General features: G+C 43.1%; 1 protein-coding gene and 2 pseudogenes across 1 annotated transcript; 2 read left to right on the top strand and 1 right to left on the bottom strand.

Moving 5' to 3' along the window:
- Positions 1-518: 518 nt before the first annotated feature.
- On the top strand, positions 519-1,145 carry LOC131741599 (high mobility group protein B3 pseudogene; annotated as a pseudogene).
- A 3,742-nt stretch (positions 1,146-4,887) lies between these two features.
- On the bottom strand, positions 4,888-12,007 carry LOC131741598 (protein FAM186A-like). The gene is made up of 2 exons (XM_059038632.2): positions 10,289-12,007; positions 4,888-5,469 (listed from the first exon to the last, which is right to left on the bottom strand). Exon 1 carries the CDS (start codon positions 11,801-11,803, stop codon positions 10,337-10,339), a length of 1,467 nt encoding a protein of 488 aa, XP_058894615.1. The 5' UTR covers positions 11,804-12,007; the 3' UTR covers positions 4,888-5,469; positions 10,289-10,336.
- A 68-nt stretch (positions 12,008-12,075) lies between these two features.
- LOC131741415 (vacuolar-sorting protein SNF8 pseudogene) lies at positions 12,076-23,274 on the top strand (annotated as a pseudogene).
- The last annotated feature ends 390 nt before the right edge of the window (positions 23,275-23,664 follow it).

The following is a 23,664-nucleotide window of genomic DNA, read 5'->3' as shown; positions in this document are numbered from 1 at the left end:
AATGCAGGGGGCACTAGTTCAGTCCCTGGTTGGGGAAGTTCCTCATGCCCTGGGGTGTGGCCATAAATAAATAAGAGAAAACATTGAATTTTTAAAAAAAGGAAACAAGTTAAATTGATTATGATAGGGACTTCCCTGGCAGTCCAGTGGTTAGGACTCGGTGCTTTCACTACCATGGGCCTTGGTTCGATCCCTAGTCGGGGAAATGAGACCCTACGAGCTGTGCGGCACCACACACACACACAAAATTGATTATGATACATCCACTCAATGGAATACTCTGTGTTCATAAAAAAGAATTAGAAAGCTCCTTAACGCCCCAAATGGAAAGCTCTCCCAAATATATATTTAGTGAAAAAAGCAAGGTATTGAGCTGTATGTGAAGAAGAACTAGAGGGATTTCCCTCACGGTCCACTGGTGAAGCCTCTGTGCTTCGAGGCAGCTCTCGTGGAGGCAGCTAGCGCGAGGCTGTGGAGCGCTGAGCCGCGCGTCCTGCCCTGCAGCTGCCCAGGCTAGCGAAAAATACAGTCAAATGGCTAAAGGTGATCCCAGGAAACCAAACGGCAAGATGTCTGCTTATGCCTTCTTTGTGCAGACGTGCAGAGAGGACCATAAGAAGAAAAACCCCGAGGTCCCTGTCAATTTGGCAGAATTTTCCAAGAAGTGCTCCGAGAGGTGGGAGACAATGTCTGGGAAAGAGAAGTCTAAATTTGATGAAATGGCAAAGGCAGATAAAGTGCGCTATGATTGGGAAATGAAGAATTACGGACCGGCTAAGGGAGGAAAGAAGAAGGACCCGAATGCCCCCAAGAGGCCACCGTCTGGATTTTTCCTGTTCTGTTCCGAATTCCGCCCCAAGGTCAAATCTACAAACCCTGGCACCTCTGTTGGAGATGTGGCAAAGAAGCTGGGCGAGATGTGGAATAACTTAAGCGACAGCGAGAAGCAGCCATACATCAACAAGGCAGCGAAGCTGAAGGAGAAATAGGAGAAGGATGTCGCAGACCATAAGTCTAAAGGGAAGTTTGATGGAGCCAAGGGTCCTTCTAAAGTTGCCCAGAAAAAGGTGGAAGAGGAAGATGAAGAAGACGAGGACGAAGAAGAGGAGGAGGAGGAGGAGGATGAATTAAAAAAAAACTGTTGATCTGTCTCCTTGTGAATACCTTAGAGTAGGGAGCGCCGTGATTGACACACCTCTCGCCCAAGACGTGTCTGTTGCCCTCGTTAGGTTGAATTACCCAGTTGGATCATGATCATATCGTAGTCTCTCAGAGTGCTCTAGCAATTGTCAGTTGTTCACATGAAGTGGCCATGGGTGTCTGGAGCACCCGGAAACTGTATCAAAGTTGTACACGTTTCCAAACATTTTAAAAATGAAAAGGCTCTCCTGTTCTCCTCACTCTGTGCACTTTGCTGTTGGTGTGACAAGGCATTTAAAGATGTTTCTGGCATTTTCTTTTTTTTTTTAATTTGTGAGGTGGTGTGTTAACTCTATGGTCATTGGCTAGGAATCCCGAGTTCTCAACTGTACATATCTATAGTTTGTAAAAAGAACAAAGCAACCGAGACACACTCTTGACGCTCCTTGCTTGGCGTGGCGGCTGTAGGGGCGATGCCTTCCGGAGGGACCATAGCTCAGGGTGTGCACTGTGGGGCTGGACCTGTGGACACTGAAGTGGGCATGCTTTTAGCTTCAGGCTGTCTTGTTTCTGTATATAGAGACATAGCGTCCACTGGCATTCTTAGCTGTGGAAAGGGTGGGTGGGTCAGCTGGCATGAGAAGTGTTTTGGATCCTTTTTAGTTGAAGTGCAGTAGTTTTAAACTGTTTTTTAAACAAACCATAGAACTCTTCATTGTCAGCAAAGCCAAGAGCCACTGCATTGATGAAAGTTCAAGAACCTTCTATACTAAACACAATCTGCAACGTTCTGTTATTTTTATTTTTGTGTGTTTAGAATGTTGAAATGTTTTTGAAGTTAAATAAACAGTATTACATTAAAAAAAATAAGACTCTGTGCTTCCACTGCAGGGGAAGCGGGTTTGATCCCTGGTTGGGGAACTAAAATCCCACATGCCTCATGGTCCAGCCAAAAAGGAAGGAAGGAAGGAAGGAAGGAAGGAAGGAAGGAAGGAAGGAAGGGAGAGAGAGAGAGAGAAAGAAAGAAAGAAAGAAAGAAAGAAAGAAAGAAAGAAAGAAAGAAAGAAAGAAAGAAAGAGAAAGAAAGAAAAGAAAGAAAGAAGGAAAGGAAGGAAGGAAGGAAGAAAAAAGAAAGGGTGGGAGGGAGGGAAGTAAGGAAAGAAAGAAAGAAAGAAAAAGAAAGAAAGAAAGAAAGAAAAAGAAACTGCTCTCAGGGAAAAAAAAGGACAGATTTACGGGAACCAAGCTTGAGATAAAAAAATTTGAAGAAAAACACTTGAATGTACAGTATAAGCACGTTATATATATAAATGAATGTTATATAATGAATGTATTATATATATGTATTTGAATGAAAGGATTTACAAGAAACTAATAACATTTTAAAATATATATAAATTTATTTATTTATTACTTTTTGGCTGTGTTGGGTCTTCGTTGCTGCTCGTGGGCTTTCTCTAATTGCGGCTAGTGGGGGCTACTCTTTGTTGCAGTGTGCGGACTTCTCACTGCAGTGGCTTCTCGTTGCGGAGCACGGGCTCTAGGCACATGGGCTTCAGTAGTTGTGGCTCGTGGGCTCTAGAGCGCAGGCTCAGTAGTTGTGGCACACGGGCTTCGTTGCTCTGCGGCATGTGGGATCTTCCCAGACCAGGGCTCAACCCATGTCCCCTGCACTGGCAGGTGGATTCTTAACCACTGCACCATCAGGGAAGTCCTAATAACATTTTTAATGTCTATCAGTAGCACTGTGCTAAGGATTATAGAGAGACTTTACTATGTGCTATTTTATGCTTTTTGGATTTTGTAATATGGAAATATATTAACCAAAGATTTAAACTTTAAAAATCTGTTCATCCTATATATTTTTTTAATATCACATTTTTAATTAAAGTATAGTTGATGTACAATACTATGTAAGTTACAGGTGTACAATATAGTGATTCACAATTTTTAAAGGTTATAATTCATTTAAAGTTGTTATAAAATATTGGCTATATTCCCTGTGTTGTATATTTCCTTGTAGCTTATTTTATTAAACATTTATTTCTTCATTTATTTGGTTGCACCAGGTCTTAGTTGCAGCAGGCAAGCTCCTTAGTTGCAGCTCCAAGGCTCCTTAGTTGTGGCATGCGAACTCTTAGTTGTGCTATGCATGTGGGATCTAGTTCCCTGACCAGGGATCGAACCCAGACCCCCTGCATTGGGAGCGTGGAGTCCCATCCGCTGTGCCCCCAGGGAAGTCCCCTGTAGCTTATTTTATACATAATAGTTTGTACCTCTTAATCCCCTACTTCCATCTTGCTCCTCCCCCCATTCCTTCTCCCCTCTGGTAACCACTAATTTGTTTTCTGTATCTGTGGGTCTGTTTCTTTTTTGTTATATTCACTAGTTCATTACATGTTTTAGATTCTACATATAAGTGATATCATACAGTATTTGTCTTTGACTTATTTCACTTAGCACAATACCCTCCAAGTCCATCCATGTTGTTGCAAATGGCAAAATTTCATTCTTTTTTATGGCTGGGTAGTATAAAAACATTTTTTTTGAAATGGGGGAAAAATAATCCAGACAGTGTTTTTATTTTATATTTATTGGTTGATTTATGTATTTATTTTTTAGGAATAATGAGATTTATTTTTCCTTCATGTCGAGGCCTGTGTGGAGTCCAGGCTGGTGGGCAGCTCTGCTCCAGGCAGTTGGTCATTTTGGGACCTTGTGTTTTTAAAATACATAAACATCTACATTTACTAAGATGATTAAAGTTGTTTCTATCTTTCTTTCAAGGTGACTATCTGCTTCCTGGCATTGTGGTAGCACCTGAGGTTCACTAATCACAGTTCTTGAGAACCACCTCTATTTACCCAAGATAAAATCCAACCATACGAATATTGATTAGACACTGCAAGATGAAAGGCTCTTCTGTAGGTTCCTGAAACGTGCATGAGGGCACACCCCCCAACAATGTCCTCTGCACTTACCTGGTCGCTTGTTCTGTACTACGTTAAAGTTGATTTTTCTCTTAGTTCCTAACTATAGTTCTTGTGTTATTAAAACAACTGTGCTTACCTGGTTCATTTTATATACAGAAGCTCAACTGTTGCATATATTATTACTTAAAAATAAATTGATAAATGTCATGGTTTATAAATTGCTGGTTTAATCCAATTATTCTTTTTTAAAAATTGTGGTAAAATACACATAAAATTTACCATCTTAACCATTTTTAAGTGTACAGTTCAGTAGTGTTAAGTACATTGACATCGTTGTACAGCCAATCTCCAGAACTCTTTTCATCTGAAACTCTGTACCCATTAAACAACTCCTGGTTCCTCACTCTCCCCAGCTTCTGGCAACCACCATTCTACTTTCTGTCTCTTTGAATTTGGTTATCTGATATGTGAAATCTCATATAGGTGGACTCATACAGTATATATCTTGTTGAAACTGGCTTATTTCACTTAGAATAATGTCCTTTCCTTATTCTTTTTCCGAGTATCTGCAATGCATAAAGTCTTCCAACTTGAGTTAATTTTTAAAAATTATAAACATAGAGATGCTGAAGCATAGGGCAGAAAAGGGGAAGAAATATAAAAGCAACTAAATTTTCGGAAGTCTTGATCCAAAGTACCGTACCACCTAAAAATGTACTTTTGCCTATAACTGGAAATTTTAAAAGCAAACTATCCCTATATTAGACCATTCTTGCATAAACAATTCACTGATACAAAGAAAGAACATAAGAGGAGAGCAATCCCAAATGAATTTTATTTGATTATCATTAAAATATGCAATCAAATCAGCAGGTTTTAAATCCTTGGGAAAAAGGGAAACTCATATTGCTTAAATCAAATGAACATACAAATAAACTGTAACATGTTATAATACCCTGATTGTATTAACCTTTCTGATAGCTTAACGAGGTCACAAAGCATCCTTAAATACAAGGAGCTGCAATTTTCAATGTCCATTTCTGTGGGATTTGTACTGACACATTCACCCAGAGTACGTGAGACATGATTTTCCGCTTAGAATGCCGTAATGCTTTCACAAGAGAAGTCTAGTTTAAAAACCAACTTCTTTTAAAATGAAGTTCATTTGGAACAGTATAGTTTATTATGGCTTCAAATTCTGGCAATAAACATCTTTACTGCCTGGGGCTGGAAAATTCTCCCCACTCTGCAGCACAGACTTGGTGGAGGCAGCTGGTCAAGTCTGCGGGGCTGAGACCGGCCAGGGCTCCAGATGGAGGTTTCCAAATCGAGATTAAGGTAAGTATTTGTGCTTTTATAAACTTGGCACTTAAATCTGTAGGAACATTGGTGAGTTCTGGAAAGAAAAAAGCAATTTTATTTGAGATGAGACTTATAAACATAGAGAGCAACCAAAAAATGAAAGAGTTGTTGATTTGCATTCTCTCTCTGGAAATAAAGCTTTCAACAGAGAAATAACCCTAGACTGACCTGGGGTATTACAGCCCAAGTTATGACTAATAGGCTTAAGAAAAAGGCTCTTTAATAACTATTGCTTGGAAGGAAAGCTTATAATATACACCTTATAACAAATTATACATCAATTACACATCAATTCCAGCTCCTCCATTTATGTGACATTGAAAGAATTACATAACCTTCTAATATCATATCTCCCTTCCTTGAAGTGGAGATAATAATGGTGACTTATCTCTGATGGTTGTGACGAATGAGATAAAGCCTGTAAGTTACTTAGCACAGTGGGTAGTGTATTATGAACACCCAATAAATGTTAGCTATATTAATAAATGCCCCATATGTGTGTGTTGATTCAGAATTATACAAAATGGGAACACAAAGATGAACAAAACAAAGGTGAATGAGATTCCTCATGGTCTAGTGGAGAAGATACCATTACTATTTAAGAGGTAATGCATCATCTGAGGATCAAAATAAGGTGTTTTTTTTAAGTGCCTAATGAACTATAGAGCAAATTTTTATTATTCTAGATCAGGGTTTCTCAACCTCACAATGACGATGTTTGGGGTGGGATAATTCTGCGCTGTGAGGGGCTTGCCTGAGCACTATAGGGTGTTTGGCAGCCCCTCTGGCCTCCACCCACTAGATGCCAGCAGCACCTCTCCCCACTCCGCGCTTTTACATTGCTGTGGTCTATGGCTGGGAGCCTCCAAGACCAAACTCCGGGGGTCGGTTTCCACTCCTGCTCTCCCCAGACCTCCCTGTGCCTGCCTGTCTGGCCAGCAGTCTCCTCAGGGCCTGAATATTATGGCAGATGGCAGGCATACAACGGTGGAATCTCAACCTGGGGGTCAGGGACTGGGCAAATCAGCTCTCCTCAGGCCAGCAGACAAAGATGAGACAGCCAGGTTCTCTGAGAGGAGAGAATGACAGCCTCGGGCCTGGATGTCGCTGGGGCTATATGAAATACACTGTGTTGGCTGCGAACCTGGCCAGCCAGGCTGGTCTCCCTCTGCTTCGGGCCAGTTGCTCTTGGTCAGGTGGATGACTCCAGCCGAGCAACTGGAGTCAAAGCCGCTGTACAGCCCACCCCCCAGCAAAAGGGGGTGGGGTGGGGTGGGAGTAGTTACTCCCTTGTTATATAAGCAGCCACATAATAGTCTGGATTTTGCCTTTTGGCCCACAGGGCCTAAAATATTTACCATCTGGGCCTTTATAGAAAAAAATCTGTCAACCTCCATTTTAGATAGGTACTTATCCTATCATCAGTACAGAGAAATGCATCAAAATGGTGTCATTCTACCTGATGTCATCATGAGACAGGAAGACAAGAGCACAGCCACTTCGGAAAAAGGACCAGGGTAATGGCCTTGGGCAAAACAGGCCTTGTAAGCTAAAGAACAAAGGCCCCCGGGGGTCTGAGTCCCAGAGACTAACCTTATCTGTTCCTGTGCGTTTTTTTGCAGAAAATTCTCATGCATTTCTTCCCCCTCACAGAAACAACTCTCTATTCCTTACAGCCATCATGGAGCCACTTGCTGATGATCAAAGAAGTCTGACGATTTCTGGAAATTATCAGTGATCCATGAGACAAACCCTCCCTTTTGTTATAAAAGCAACTCACCCCTTCTACTCTAGGAGCTGGCTTTGCTTTGTTTTCTTGTTGTTGTAGTTTTCCGCCCTCTCCCTTGTGCACAGCTACCTCTGAATAAAAACCTCTGCTTGCCTAAGGGTCTTATGGAAACAATATCATTACTATGGTAGTGCCATCCAAGAATTGGGAAAGGGGCTGGCAACAATCTTTGTAGCAAAAAAATGTAATGTACAAGTAAATAAACACCTGACAGTGTTTTCCAGGATGAATACCCATGGAGCCTACACTTTATTTTTTAATTAATTAATTAATTAATTTATGGCTGTGCTGGGTCTTCGTTGCTTCAGGCGGGCTTTCTCTACTTGCGGTGAGCAGGGGCTACTCTTTGTTGCGGTGCGCGGGCTTCTCATTGCAGTGGCTTCTCTTGTGGAGCACAGGCTCTAGGCGTGTGGGCTTCAGTAGTTGTGGTGTGCAGGCTTCAGTAGTTGTGGCATGCAGGCTCAGTAGTTGTGGCTCGTGGGCTCTAGAGCACAGGCTCAGTAGTTGTGCCGCACGGGCTTAGTTGCTCCGTGGCATGTGGGATATTCTTGGACCAGGGGTCGAACCCGTGTCCCCTGAATTGGCAGGTGGATTCTTAACCACTGCGTCACCAGGAAGTCCCCTACACTTTAATAAGAAACTGTTGCTAACATCTAAGAGGACTGTTTTCCCCTTAGAACTAACTGGGAGAGAGTTTAGCAATTATTCTCTAATTATTGGCCTCCTGCCATTACTTTGGCAAATAGCCCACAGGTAGAATTATGAACACAAGTACCCTTCTTTTTTTTTTGGCGGTACGCAGGCCTCCCACTGTTGTGGCCTCCCTCGTTGCGGAGCACAGGCTCCGGACACACAGGCTCAGCGGCCATAGCTCACGGGCCCAGCTGCTCCGCGGCGTGTGGGATTTTCCCGGACCGGGGCACGAACCCGCGTCCCCTGCATCGGCAGGCGGACTCGCAACCACTGCGCCACCAGGGAAGCCCTACAAGTACCCTTCTTAAAAAGCCTTCACAAGTCTCCCACTTCCTCACACCCAACCCCAAGCACTCTTTGACTCCAGCATCGGATTATCCTTTCCCAAATGTGTTGCCAGCAAGCCATGGACTGACTGTTAAACCTCTGTGCCTTTCTGTTGATGATTTTCCCCCATGCATGGAATGTTCTTCTCATCTTCCTCAACCAACAGACACCTACTTTAGGAGCCAATTCAAAAATTCCTCACCCTGTATTCTGGAAGACTGTGAGTAGACTTGTGTTACAGCACACTGTGTTAGTTATTCTTAGATCTGTCTGCCTTGATCAACAGTGAGCACTTGGAGAGCAGGGGCACCTTCTCTCTGAATCCCCAATGCCTAATGGAATGCCTGGCACTTGCTAGAAATTCAGTAAATGCCGGGTCAGTGAATTAATTATTTGAAAGGCACTGCATGGCTCTTCCTGTCAAAAATAATTATTCCACTAAAAATTATCAGGTAGACACCAGCCTACCCCTTTTCCCTCCTTGTCTAAAATTTTCTCCTCTTTAGAGATCAGGGTCTCTAAGCTTTCTGATGGCAAGGTCTGCATCCTTTCATGTGTGTATGTGTTTACCATTATTCCTGGCACTTAGTAAGTGCTCCTTCAAGAATTACATGGAGAATTATTTCGATCATATGAATTACTTGAAAGAATTAATGGGAAAAAATGATCTTTTTCAATAATACTAAATCCTTAACTTCTGGAATTATTATGGTTTGTCAGTGTTTTGCTCTTAAAAAATTTTTTTAAGAGATAAACATAAATCACGGAATGTATTTCATTTTAGAATCCACGTGTCCAAACTGTACAAAATCAAAAGAGCTAAAATGCTTTGCCCCTATGATTATCTATAGAATATACATGTGTTATATACCTAGAGGGTGTTACACATTCTCTTAAAGGCAAATTGGAGAAAATCATAAGGAAGTTAAGAGTTTGACTTCCACCTAATATTCAGTTGTATCTCATGTTGGAAATGAAACCAACCAATATGAAATAAGGATGAACACCTTCTTGAATATGTTGGTAGCATTTAAACAAGGAGAATTAACCTAATTTCAAAGTATTGCTCTGCCCCCCATACTCTTCCTCCCTGCCCCCCAAGTAACTTATCAACAGGATTAGAGAGAAAGACCAGGATATTGACACTCAGCACTTAACCCCCTGAGAAGCAGGGTCACCTATTTTGACCTTCACATGATCTTTTCTACCATTCCAATTGACAAGGGTTTGGGAGTTAAGTGAACTTCCTCCTCAATAACCTTAACCACAAAATTCATCCAATAGGTCAGAATAAAGGGTATTGGGATTTAATAGAAAGCACATATGATTTAGAACAAATAACCAAATGTTTTCCAAATCGCAGAATCTTTCCAAGTTTCGCTCTACAATTAATTTTTACCTTTACACTGACTCATGTAAAGTACTTTTACTTAAATAAGTGGATTTCAAAAAGGAACCATCACTATTATATCAATAAATAGAGAAACCAGTATTACTGGGCATGAATATAAGTTATCCACTGAAATAACTTTGTTAACACAAATGGTATTAAATCCTAGCTGGGTGCTGGTGTTGCCTACCAAAGCATTCCACAGGTGTTAGAGATAACTAACCCCAAACTAAGGGCATTCTCCTTGGTATAATCAGAAAGATTGAAAAAAGAATTGAAAAGGGAGTAACTTTCCCACTGGAAGGCTCACTGCTATTTGTGCTGTGTCCTGTACCACCTAAAACCATCTTGTTTCAGTAACACTGCAGAGTCCCCCCACCTTAGAGGTCCTGAAGGAAGGTAATTAACACCCTCTCCCCAGGAAGTCGAAATAAAATATCAGGCTGGGAGAGTCATAAAACCTTAACAGCAACTCATCCACTCAGAGCACTAGGTTTCAAAAATCGATCAAAGTTCAAATATCTAATCCCTGAAGCTTCGAAGAGGCCACTTCACCTCCAGTAACTTAATGTTTTTGAAGAGAGAAGAAACCACCAGAACATAGACCCGGCAACAGTTAAGGAATACTGCAGGTATTCCTCCAAAGTCACTTACTTGGTGGAGGCCTTAGGGCCACTCAGAGGGCTGGGGTCTGGTTCTGTGCTAGAGAGAGCGACTCCTCCTCTCCGGGACGGGGGTGGGAGCCCTGCCGGGGGGCACTGACTGCTGGGCTTGAGAAGCTGGAGCTGGGGACTCAGGGAGCAGGGATGCAGTGTCAGTGGGGTTCCGATTTAGCTCCTGGACCGCTGGTGGTGGGGTCTCGAAAGCAACTGGCTCTCTGTGAAACTCCTGGGCAGATGGAGACTGGCTTGGTCCAATCCTCTGGACTAAAGAGCTGCTCTGGGAGGTCTGTTGGGTGTGATACATGGCCTGAAAGTGCTGGATAGCCTGGGCCACCTGAGGGTCCACAGGTTGGGTCTGAAAAGACTGGGTGGGCAGAAGCTGGAGCAGAGAGACCTGGGTGGCCAGACCCTGGGATTGGGAAGCCTGAAGAGGTGGTGGCTGAGTTTGACAGGTCTGAGCAAGATTCTGGAGCTGGCTCTGCGAAGCCACAGGCACCAGGAGGTGGCTCTGAGAGGTAAGGATGGTCAGAGGCTGACTTGTAGAGGACAAAGGGACAGCAGGCAGGCTCTTAGAGGCAAAGAGGACCGGAGGCTGAGTAGTAGAAGCCAAGGAAGCTACAGGCTGGCTCTTAGAAGTCAGAATAGGTAGAGGCTGGCTAGTAGAGGCCAAGGGGGCAGCAGGCTGGCTCACAGAGGCAAGAGTAACTGCAGGGGGCTGGATCGTAGAGGCCAAGGAAACTACAGGCTGGCTCTTAGAGTTCAGAATAGGCAGAGGCTGGTTAGCAGAGGCCACAGGGACTACGGGCAGGCTCTTAAAAGCCAGGATGGCTGAAGTGAGAGGCTGGTCCAGAGGAGATGGAGTGAATGGCTGCACCACATGGGTCCATGGTCCTTTAGCAAACCTTGGGAGACTAGCCTCAGTGCCTAGGGGACCCGCATTGGGGCCCAAGGAGCAAACTCCCTTTAAACTTTTGACAGCTTCAGGTTTGGGGAGATCCTCGCTGCCAAAGCCCTGAGCGTCTTCGCTCTCCTTGGCACCTTCCATCCCGTCTTTGTCCTGGTCTAGCTGGTTTTCGACCTGGCCCGCGACGGTCATATCCAGAGCACTCCCCTGCAGGAACCTCTTGCGGTGCCGCCGCCGCGGCCGCATCCTCATAAAGGTGTTGGAAACGCTGCCCATGCTGAAAGAGAAACGGTTGCTGATGGTCTGGCTCAGGACTTCCAGCGTGGTGGCGGAAGGCACGTGGTAGGGCCTGTTCAAGGGCTCTTCAGAAGACAGTTCGATGTTACCGCTGTACCAGAAAACCCACCAGAGGAGGCTGAGGAAGATGATGATGGAACCCAGGTAAAGCAACAGGTCGTAGAAGAGCAGATCGGCGAAGACCCCGGTGAACATCACGGTCGCGCCCACCGTGTCGAAGGCGACGCCCAACCAAAAGAAATGCTTGCAACGGCCCAGACCTGACCGCTTCTTGGTCCTGTCGACGTCGTTAATCGAAAGCTCCATGAGCTCCCACCGTCGCCGCCACCAGGTCCGCAAAAGCGACCAGGCAGGCGGCACCGCCACAGGCCAGCTGTGGCCGCTGGGTCCCCATGACAACGCCTTGGGGGCGAGCCAAGCAGGAGGCGGGGCGAGAGGGCGGGAAAGAGAGGCCGCCGCTCACCTGTCCCGAGGAAAAAAAAAGGGGCGCGTCCCCAGATCCTGGCGCATGCGCGGTACGCCCCGTCGCCCGCGGGCCCGCCTTCTCCGCATGCGCAGTGCTCCCTCCTTGTGCTACTCTCGCGTGTTCGTTCCCTCTGGGCTCCTCAGAGAGTAGACCGTTTACTTCTCCTGACCGTCGTCTGTTGTCCCCGCCGTCGGGGGAGGGCCGTATCTACATTCCTTTCCCCTCGCCCCCGCCTTCCAGAACGAGGACGACATCCTGAAGGAGAGCAAAAGGCAAGGACCCTCTTCTAGGAATTTCCCCTTCTCAGCTAGGAGTACAGCTTGGTCTCAGGTTTTGCCACCTTCAGAGTTAAAGGCTTTCCTTTGTTTTGATGAAGAATTGGCTAGATTAGGGTCTGTTGATAGATATCTTAATTCCGGTCTTATCTGTTTGCCTCCTAGTGACTGAACTATTACATACTTCTGCTAGTTAATAGCTGGCCTAGAGGTGAATTCCCCTCCCCCTCCCCGTGTCTTCAGTTTCTTCCCTTTTAGTTTTCCTTACAAAGTTTTTTTCAAGCTCCCTGTGGCATGCGGAATCGAATCCCTGCCCCCTGCAGTGGACGCACGGAATATTAACCACTGGACCGCCAGGGAATTCTATTTTCCTTACAGTGTTAAAGTAGTTGAAAAAATATTGAAAATTTGGTGTATTAAAACTCACAACATTGGGGGACTTCCCTGGTGACGCAGTGGTTAAGAATCCGCCTTCCAATGCAGGGGACAGGGGTTCGAGCCGTGGTCCAGGAAGATCTCACATGCTGCGGAGCAACTAAACCCATGTGCCACAACTACTGAGCCTGCGCTGTAGAGCCTGTGAGCCACAACAACTGAAGCCCTGGCGCCTAGAGCCTGTGCTCTGTAGCAAGAGACGCCACCCCAATGAGAAGCCTGTGCACCGCAAGGAAGAGTAGTCCCGGCTCTCCGCAACTAGAGAGAAAGCCCGCAGGCAACAAGGAAGACCCAACACAGACATAAATAAATAAATTAAATTAAAATTACTTTAAAACCCCCCACAAAACATTGGGACTTCTCTGGTGGTGCAGTGGTTAAGACTCCGGGCTCCCACTGCAAGGGGCACAGGCTCACTCCCTGCTCAGGGAACTAGATCCCACGTGCATGCCGCAACTAAGGGTGTGCATGCCACAAATGAGGAGCCTGCATGCTGCAGCTAAGACCCAGTGCAACCAAATAAATATTAATATTAAAAAGTCGTGCTCAGTTATTACCATTCTATTTTAAAAAAACTTCACAACAGTATTTTAAGTATTTGTACCAAAACCAGAATTTATTACAATTTTACATTCCTGGTCTTAATGGAAGCAAACATCAATAATACTATTAAAATATACTTCTTAGTATATCTCATTTTCAGTGGAGATTGTCTTCTTTTTACAATTTTTCATGAGCCAGTAATTGTCTTTAACTTTATTTTTTTTTGGCTGCACCTCAGGGCTTGTGGGATCTTAGTTCCCCCACCAGGTATCGAACCGGCCCCAACAGTGAAACCGCCGAGTCCTAACCACTGGACCACCAGGGAATTCCCAAACCACAGGATATTTCTGAGTAAATAATTTTTTAAAAGTTACTCTGTTTATGAAAGAAGTGTTTGCTTTACTTACCTGATAGTAAAAAGTAGTTCTTATACAGGAACACAGATCAAAGCCTTTCAGCACAACCAACAAGTGTGGCTGCTCTTTGATATGAGGTAGGGTCTTGATTGGGTCATTATAAGAATATAGTTTCTCAGAGGAAGATGTTTTCACACCTCAGATTAGTATTTTTTCTTAAGTCAATAACTTAATGAACTTAATTATTCATTTATTGGCTAAGAAGGAATTCATTAACCAGAGGAAACATGAGCAACTACTTGTTAACTGTCCAGTAGCCAACATGATACTAACTGGGTTTAAATTTCAGAAATAATAGATTTCTTTTACACTGATAATGCCTTTTAGCTGGGAGCTGTTGGTCTGTCTCTGGTTTTACATACTGTTAATATACCATGACAAATGATGTGACATACTTTAAGCTGCAATTTTTTTTATTGCAGTATAGTTGGTTTACAATGTTGTGTTAATTTCTGCTGTACAGCAAAGTGATTCAGATATATATATAGGGTTGGCCAAAAAGTTCGTTCAGGTTTTTCCATAAAGAATATATATATTCTTTTTTACATTCTTTTCCATTATGGTTTATCACAGGATATTGGATATAGTTCTCTGTGCTATACAGTAGGGTCTTGTTGTTTATCCATTCTATATATAATAGTTTGCATCTGCTAATCCCAACTCCCAATCCATCCTTCCTCTACTCCCCCTCTCCCTTGACAACCACAATTGTTCTCTATGTCTGTGAGACCGTTTCTGTTTCATAGATAAGTTCATTTGTGTCATATTTTAGATTCCATGTGTAAGTGATATATGGTATTTGTCTTTCCCTTTCTGACCTACTTCATTTAGTACGATAATCTCTTGGTCCATCCATGTTGCTGCAAATGTAAGCTGGATGTCTTAACTCTGCCTACACATTAGAATCTCTTGGAGAATTTTTTTAAAATGCTGATGCCTGGGCCCCAACCCCAGAGATTCTATTTAATTGCTCTCAGGTAGGGCCCTGGCATCAGCATATTTTAAAAAATCTTACTAGGTGAATCTAACATGCAACCAAAATTGAAAACTCTTGCTTTAAACAATCCTCAGAGGTCAACTGATAGTCTAGAAGAGTGGAATGAACAACCATCAAGATTTAAAAGTTGAATCTATTTTACTTATTTGATTACTTGTCTTTCCCTGCATTCCAAGCTACATGCTTCATGAGGGCAGGAACTAAGTCTTATTCATCTTGGTATCCCCACAGCCTAGCATAGAACTTGGCATATAATCTCTTAATGAAGTATTTTTGAATGAAGGAAGAAATAATAGGACTTGGTAGTTGATTGGACATGGGATGATGCAGATAGTGGAGTCAAATATGTATTTATTATTTTACTTGTTTATTGGGCATATAGAACCCTGAAGAGCACTTGGGAAGAAGGAGTGTGTCTTGTGGGCTAATAACCAGGCCCCTGAAAGCATTATCAAGGCCTTGGTGGCTTTCAGATTTGAGGTTCCTCACTCCCAAGTTCATCCTATCAAGTCCTCAAATCTGTAGCTAGTACCAGAGGCTGGGTGCATTTCCATTAGGATTAGAAGTTGCACTTTGGGGTAAAGTATTAAGTGATTAATCAGGAAACTTTTACATTATGAGTAAAAAGAAATCTTGTGAAGAAAAAAAAAAATCTTAAAGAATGTGCAAATGGTTGTTAGAGGTATCCACTATGGGAAATGGGATTGTTAGGGAGGAATATAACTTTTTACTCTTATATACCCATTTATCATTATATAGTGAACTTCTTTGTCTCTTGTTACCATTTTTGACTTAAAGTCTATTTTGTCTGATTTAAGTGTAGCTATCCCTGCTTTCTTTTAGTTTCCACTTGCGTGGAATGTCTTTTTCCATCCCTTCACTTTGATCCTTTGTGTGTCCTCAAAGCTGAAGTGAACCTCTTGTAGGCAGCATGTAGTTGTGCTGTTTTTCAATCCATTCATCCACTCTGTGTCTTTTGATTGGAAAATTTAGTCCATTTATATTTAACATAATTAATGATAGCTCTGGACTCACTATTGCCACTTTGTTAATTGTTTTATGGACATTTGGTAGTTCCCTTTTTCCTTTCTCCCTTTCTCGCTGCATTCCTTTTTGAATTGATTATTTTCTATAGTGGTATGCTTTGATTCCCTTCTCTTTATCTTTTGTGAATCTACTGTAGGTTTTTGCTTTGTGTTTACCATGAGGCTTACATATAACATCCTGTAGGTATAACCATCTCTTTTACACTGATAACAATTTAACTTCAATCACAGACAAAAACTCTACCTCTCTACTTTCCCTTTTTATCTTTTTGATGTCACAATTTACATCTTTTTATTTTGTGTATTCATTAACAAATTATTGTAGTTCTCAGACATTATTTCTTCAAATAAGCTTTCTGCCTCCTTCTCCCTCACTTTTCCTTCTGGAACTCCAATAATTTGAAAAATGTTTCTCTCTCTCTTTTTTTGATGTAACCCATAGACCACATAGGCTTTCTTCATTCTTTTCTTTCATCTCCTCAAACTGGATAATCTCTGAATTCCTCTCTTCTATCTCACAGATTCTTCTGTGTGATCCATCTGCTGTTGCTCTCTATTGCATTTTTTGAATAAATTTATTTATTTATTTTTTATTTTGGGCTGTGTTGGGTCTTTGTTGCTGCATGCGGGCTTTCTCTAGTTGTGGCGAACGGGAGCTACTCTTTGATGTAGTACTCAGGCTTCTCATTGCGGTGGCTTCTCTTGTTGTGGAGCATGGGCTCTAGGTGCGCAGACTTCAGTAGTTGTGGCACATGGGCTCAGTAGTTGTGGCGCATGAGCTTAGTTGCTCCAAGGCATGTGGGATCTTCCCGGACCAGGGATCGAACCCGTGTCCCCTGCACTGGCAGGTGGATTCTTTTTTTTTTTTTTTAATTGGGTTATAGTTGTTTCACAATGTTGTGTTAGTTTCTGTTGTACAGTGAAGTGGAGTTCCCTGTGCTATACAGCAGTTCTTATTAGTTATCTCTTTTATACATATCAGTGTATATATGTCAAGCCCAATCTCCCAATTCATTCCCCCCTGCCCCTCCGCAGGCAGATTCTTAACAACTGTGCCACCAAGGAAGTCCCTTTATTGCATTTTTCATTTCATTCATTGTGTGCTTCAGCTCCAGAACTTCTGTTTGGTTCTTTTTTATGATTTCTATCTCTTTGTTAAACCTCTCATTTTATTTGTATATTGTTTTCCAGATTTCGTTGAATTGTCCTCCTTGAAGCTCATAGAGTTTCCTTAAAACAGCTATGTGAATTCTTTACTGGGTGAGTTGGAGATCTCTATGTCTTTGGGTCTTGATACTGGAAGATTATTTTGATCCTTTGGTGGTGTGATGTTACCTTGATCTTTTATGTTCCTTGGAGTTTTGCTTTGCTATCTTCACATTTGAAGTAGCAGTCATCTTCTCCAGCCTTTACGAACTGCCTTCTGAAGACAGATACCTTCTATTGGCCAGGCTAGAGATTCTGAGGCTTTCTCAGACCTTATATGGGTACACATGCTCCATGCTTCTTGCTCCCTCTTGTGGCAGAATTCTTATGCTTCTCTGCCTTCTCTGGATGCTGCAAAGTTCTGACCACTTCTCTTTGGTTTTCCCAAAGGTGGCGCTAAAGCTTTAGCACCACCAAGCTTGTGGTCTGTCCCCAGCGCACAGATTCAGGCTGGCTTTCTGTGTGTGTCCACTAGCTATGCACCAAAGTTTGTTCTCCCTGCTGCTGCTGTCAGGAGCACACACAGGGACCTGGCCTCAGAGGGGTGGTGTGGTGTGGGTGAGGCACCTGGGGCACTGAGGGTGACGGTGGGCCAGTTCGCAAGTGAGACATTCCCAGTGACGAATGGGTGGGCTTCCCAATGGAGTCCCGTTGCAGCTAGTAGGATTTGCATCCCTTTAAAGCCCTCAGAATCCTATCTCCACTCTCCCGGCCTCTTCCCGCCCTCCAGTCATGTAGTTCTGGATTCAGTACTGTGGATAGGGCAAGAAAGAAATGAGCCCCTTGGGCTGCATCCTGCACAACTGGGAAGGCTGGGCACTCACTCATATGCTCTCTCTTTCCCCTGCAGGAGATTAATCATGGGCCGAGGAGGTCTCTCTTGGCACCAAGTTGGGCTGCCTTGGGGGAGGAATGATGTGGGTAAAGTCAAGCGGTTCCTCTTACCCTCTCCATTGGTCCAGACTTCTATTTTTTTGCTCCTTTCATGTCCGAGAACTTTTCCTCTGGAAAGCTGGACTTCAACAAAAGTTCTCTCACCCATGGTTGATTCTAGGGACTCCCAGACCACAGCAGAGAGAATCTGGGACCAGTTCATGGGCCACTGCAGGGTCTGTAGCTGGGACCAAGGTCTGTCTGCGTATTACTTGAGCACAGGTTGGCAAGACTCCTCCTGCATCCCTTGGCCTATGGTGCTGGATCCCACAGCTCCCTCAATGGCACTTTTGTCCATGGATAGATGCCAAATTTTTGTTGTAGGTTAGGGTAAGGGACAAAAATGAGGAATGTCTATGTCACTCTGATGCCAACATCACCTACCCCATTTTAACTGCCTTTAAGTCTACAATTCAGTGGCATTAAGTATGTTCATAGTACTGTGCAACCATCACCATTATCCATCTCCAGAACTTTATCTTCCCAAACTGAAAGTCTATACCTATTCAATGGTAACTCTTCATCATTCCCTCCCCATCAGCACCTGGTAATCACTATTCTACTTTCTGTCTCTATGACTTTGACTATTCTAGGTACCTTTCATTTAAGAGGAATCATACAATATTTGTCCTTTTGTGTCTTTTTTTTTTCAGTTAGCATCCATGTTGTTCAAGATCCATTGATTTTCTAGCATGTGTCAGAATTTCTTTCTTTTTTAAAATTTTATTTTTATTTATTTATTTTTAAAAAATTTTTGGCTGTGTTGGGTCCTCATTGCTGCGCCCGGGCTTTCTCTAGTTGTGGCGAGCAGGGGCTACTCTTCATTGCGGTGCGCGGGCTTCACATTGCGGTCGGTGGCTTCTCATTGCGGAGTACGGGCTCTAGGTGTGCAAGCCTCAGTAGTTGCAGCATGAGGGCCCTAGAGCACGTGGGCTTTAGTAGTTGCGGTGCATCGGTTCAGTAGTTGTGGCAGGTGGGCTCTAGGGCGCGTGGGCTTCAGTAGTTGTGGGGCACGGGCTTAGTTGCTCTGCAGCATGTGGGATCTTCCTGGACCAGGGCTCAAACCCGTGTCCCCTGCACTGGCAGGCGGACTCTTAACCACTGCGCCACCAGGGAAGTCCCTTCATTCCTTTTTAAGGCTAAAAATATTCCATTGTATAGATATACATTTTGTTTATTCATTCATCCACTGATGAATATTTGGGCTGTTTCTCCCTTTGGCTATCTTAGCTTTCTTCTTGGCACTGTTGACATTTGCCCCTTCTTATGGACTGAATTATGTCCTGCCAACATTCATATGTTCAATCCCTAGTGTGACTTTGGAGAGAAGGCCCATAAGGAGGTAGTAAAGATGAAGTAAGGTAATAAGGGTGAAGCCTTAAGCCAATAGGGCTGATGTCCTTATAAGAAGGGGAAGGGACACCAAAGATTTCTCCCTCCACATGCACAGAGAGGAGTGCATTTGAGGACACAACCAGAAGGTGGCCACCTATAAGCCAGGAAGAGAATCCTCACCAGAAACCAAGTCTGCCAGCATCTCAGTATGAGATTTCTAGCCTCCAAAACTGCGAAAGTTTCTGTTATTTAAGCCACTCAGTCTATGGTGTTTTGTTATGGCAGTCCAAGCAGACTAATACAGACTATCCTGGGTAATTCTTTGTTGTGGGAGGGCTGTCTTTTATATGGTAGGACGTTTTGCAAGCACCTCTGGGCTCTACTTGTGGGTAGATGCCAGTAGGACCTTCCTCTCCACCCCCAGGTTGTGACAACCAAAAATGACTCTAGACATAGCCAAATGTTTCCTAGGAAGCAAAACTGTCCCAGTGGATTACCACTGATGTAGAGGAATCGAAACATGTCTATCCGGCCCTGAAAGTCCTGGCTCAGTTTCTTTACTTTTCATAGTGGGTGGCTGTGAGAGAAGGAAAAATATCCTGTAGGAGAAAGAGGCAAAGAGCTTAGGCTTCAGCCCACATTTCTGTTATCAGGCAATATCAGAATCCTGAGAATGGAAAAAAGACATATTCATCCTACCCACGTCGTTCCTGTTTAACGAACCGGGATTATGGTATTGATTTTGTTGATTTTTTCTTGGTCCCACCTAATTTGTGCTCTATAAGTAGCAAAAGCTATTAAAACTGGGTCATCTTTAACTTTTAAATGATGACTTGGTTGATGATAAATGGGAATAGGAATTTTCCCCTGTTTATTCTAGAGAACACTGATTGTTGGTTTTAGTAAACTGGCTCTGAAGAATTTCTCCCTAAACCCACCTCTTTGGTTGGTTATTTATTGTATCTCTAACATGTGGAGAGAACTTGGAATTATTAAGCAGAATTTTTCCCTCTACCCCAAACACAATCTAAGAAAAGCTTTTCTGAAAATGGAAATGAACTGAATAGAAGCAAGGTCTTTGTTGCTATAGCTTAAAAACTAAAATTTTTTTCAGGTTTAAGAAGAATAAATGAAATGGAGATACATTTGAGGCCTGGCTCTGCACACAAAAATGGATAATAGGCTCATTCTGGCTCTTGCTTCCCAGATGAAGGTGGAGGTTCCTTCTTCAGGTAGACACCATAATGCTTTGCTTGCCTTTGACTCACCTTCTTGTTGTGCTATAATATTCATATGTTGAGTATCAGAACTCAGAGAAGGAGCAGCCCAAGGATAAAACTTATCCAGTCTTTAGCTGACAGAGCCATTCCAATCGATAACAGCAAATATCCTGACATAAGTGAATGATGAATTGGCAGTACAAAATCAAGAAATGCCTTTCATGCTGCATCTCCTGTGACAAGGTGGTTAAAATAGGAGCACGTGGGATCCCAGCCACAGCGGATTTTTGCTGGTGGCAGAAAGAAGAGAAAAAGAATTACAAAGAATTGCAAGAATTACCATTGAAAGGTTGATTGAAGAACTCATTTCAGAAGGACATTGTTTTCAGTATGAAGTTTATTTGTACCCATAAGGAGCATGACTGATCCGACTAGAGTTCTACTCTATCTAGTCTTCTGGATGTCGATAAAGAAGATAATGTTCTAGGATCATCTTGAATATCTCCCATGAAAGATGCTCAAGAGAAGAGAATGCCCAGGTTGAATTCTGTATGGCTTTAGACAACTTCAGGAAGTAATCTGTTATTGAGTAAATCCTAGTGAACTTTTCTACTTTATAAAAACAAACATATGATCAACAGAAAGTAAAGTCCATATGAACTTAAAAACCATCAGTTTGAGCTGCAATCGTTGTGTATCTGGATAGTGATCTGTAATTACTTCGTGTGGGTGAAATGTCTATAGGATTTGCCACTTTGAACTTTATTTTTGATTTAAAACATTTTTTAATTTTTAATTTTTATTGAAATATAGTTGATTTACACTTGTTTTAGTTTTACATGTACAGCAAAGTGATTCACTTATATATATTTTTTCTTTATTATGTATACGTATATGTGTATACATATATGTATATATATTCATTTTCAGATTCTTTTCCATTATAGGTTATTAGAAGATATTGAGTATAGTTCCCTATGCTATACAGTAGGACCCTGTTGGTTTGAACTTTCTCTAAATACAAACAGGTCCTAAGGTTTCACAGTGTTAGCAGGTATTTGTTGCTAAACAATCAGATAGGCAGCCGAGATAGAATGGTTATTGAGTAAATTCAGTGCAAGGAAAAGGCTCCTTGGGGCCGTATTTACACACCAGGCCATGGGGATTTGACAGAACAGAGGAACTCCATCCACTTGGGCAAGTTACCTCTGTAACCTCAGTTTCTTCACTAGTAACAATACCCACCTCATTTGGCATTTGAGAGCATTAAATTAGCCGGCCTAGGAGAGTGCCTGGCATAACAGCTAATGTCTATTAACTTGTTTCAGGCCTGTCTCCCATAGAGCCAGAATTTGCAGCCAGCTGAGTGGAGAGGTGAAATCTGTCCTTATCTACCATTTTTCTGAACAAGTCAGATTCTTCACTGAGGCACGGGTGCCAGGGAAGGAGTTGGAGATCTCATCTGACAACTTTCAGGTGGACTTATTCTAAAGCTGAAGTACATGCAAGTATGAGAATGGAAACAACTCAGAGGGCTAATCTTTTCAGTATCAAGCCTAGAACTTTTGAGATTTGATTTCTTTCTTTTTTTTTTTTTTTTTTTTTTTTTTTGCGGTACACGGGACTCTCACTGTTGTGGCCTCTCCCGTTGCAGAGCACAGGCTCCGGACATGCAGGCCCAGCGGCCATGGCTCACGGGCCCAGCCGCTCCGCGGCATGTGGGATCCTCCCGGACCAGGGCACGAACCCGTGTCCCCTGCATCGGCAGGCGGACTCTCAACCGCTGCACCACCAGGGAAGCCCGGACCTTATTGTTTATCCATTCAATATATAATAGAAAATATTTTTAGGCCAGCAGCAGATCCTGGGATGAGAAGACCCCGGGTCCCAGCAGCAGGGTGGCCTGCAGGCCACAGTGGGGGTGCACCACCGCAGAGTGGAAGCTGGCACCATTGCCAAGAAGAAGCTTGCCAAGGCCAAGTATAAGGAGTGAGGGAACTGTCTTGGCTGAGGACCATCTGGCCCAGATGTCGAAGCAGTTGGACATGTTCAAGACCAACCTGGAAGAATTTGTCAGCAAGCACAAGCAGGAGTTCTGGAAGAATCCTGAGTTCTGGATGTAGTTCCAGGACATGTGTGCCAACATGGGGGTGGATCCTCTGGCCTGTGGAAAAGGATTTAGGTCTGAGATGCTAGGCATGGGAGACTTCTTTTACAAGCTGGGTGTCCAGATTATCGACGTGTGCCTGGCCCTGAAGCACCGGAATGGAGGTCTGATAACTCTGGAGGAACTACATCAACAGGTGTTAAAAGGAAGGGGCAGATTCTCCCAGGATGTCAGCCAATACAACCTGATAAGGGCCATGAAGAAACTAAAGGCACTTGGTACTGGCCTCAGCATCATCCCTGTGGGTGACACTTACCTCATTCAGTCTCTTCCAGCTGAGCTCAATATGGATCACATTGTGGTGCTGCAGCTGGAAGAGAAAAATGGCTATGTGATTGTCAGTGATATCAAAGCCAGTCTTAAATGGGAGATGGAGCAAATGCAGCAAGGGCTGGAACACCTGCTGAAGGAAGGGCTGGCTTGGCTGGACCTGCAGGCCCCAGGGGAGGCCCACTCCTGGCTGCCAGCTCTCTTCACTAACCTCTACTCCCAAGACATTATAGCTGAGGAGGCCAGGGAAGCTGTCCCCTGATTGGGAATGTGGAAGGGGGCACAGCAGCAGGCAGGGAGAAGAAGGAGGAGCTGGTGGTGAATAAAACCTAGACTTTGTTTTAAAAAAGAACCAAGAAAAGAAAGAAAATATTTTTAAATAGACATACCTAAAATGTAATTATTCCTAAAGAGTTCATCTAAAAACTCTTAACTCATTTACCTGTATTTCATCACTTAATGACAATATCATCATACCGAGTTGATTTTCCTTCTCTTTGTTTTAAAAATTGAAGTATAGTTGATTTACAATGCTGTGTTAGTTTCTGGTGTACAGAAAAGTGATTCATATATATATATATATATATATATATATATATATATATATATATGACTTTTCAGATTGTTTTCCATTATAGCTTACTACAAAATATTGAATATAGTTCCCTGTGCTCTACAGTAGGACCTTGTTTCTCTATTTTATATATAGTAGTTTGTATCTGCTAATCCCAAACTCCTAATTTATCCCTTCCCACCCCTTTTACCTTTGGTTACCTTAGTTTGTTTTCTATGTCTGTGAGTCTGTTTCTGTTTTATAAATAAGTTCATTTGTATCATTTTTTTAAGATTCCACATATA

This window comes from Kogia breviceps, chromosome 14 (genome assembly GCF_026419965.1).
Source record: "Kogia breviceps isolate mKogBre1 chromosome 14, mKogBre1 haplotype 1, whole genome shotgun sequence".
Taxonomy (NCBI): Eukaryota; Metazoa; Chordata; class Mammalia; order Artiodactyla; family Physeteridae; genus Kogia; species Kogia breviceps.
Note: the sequence above shows the minus strand (reverse complement) of the source record. Positions and strands in the feature narration are given on the sequence as shown.

Excerpts from the sequence above, each read along its gene's own strand:
- LOC131741598 (XM_059038632.2), bottom strand. The coding sequence starts at position 11,803 with ATGGAGCTTTCGATTAACGACGTCGACAGGACCAAGAAGCGGTCAGGT.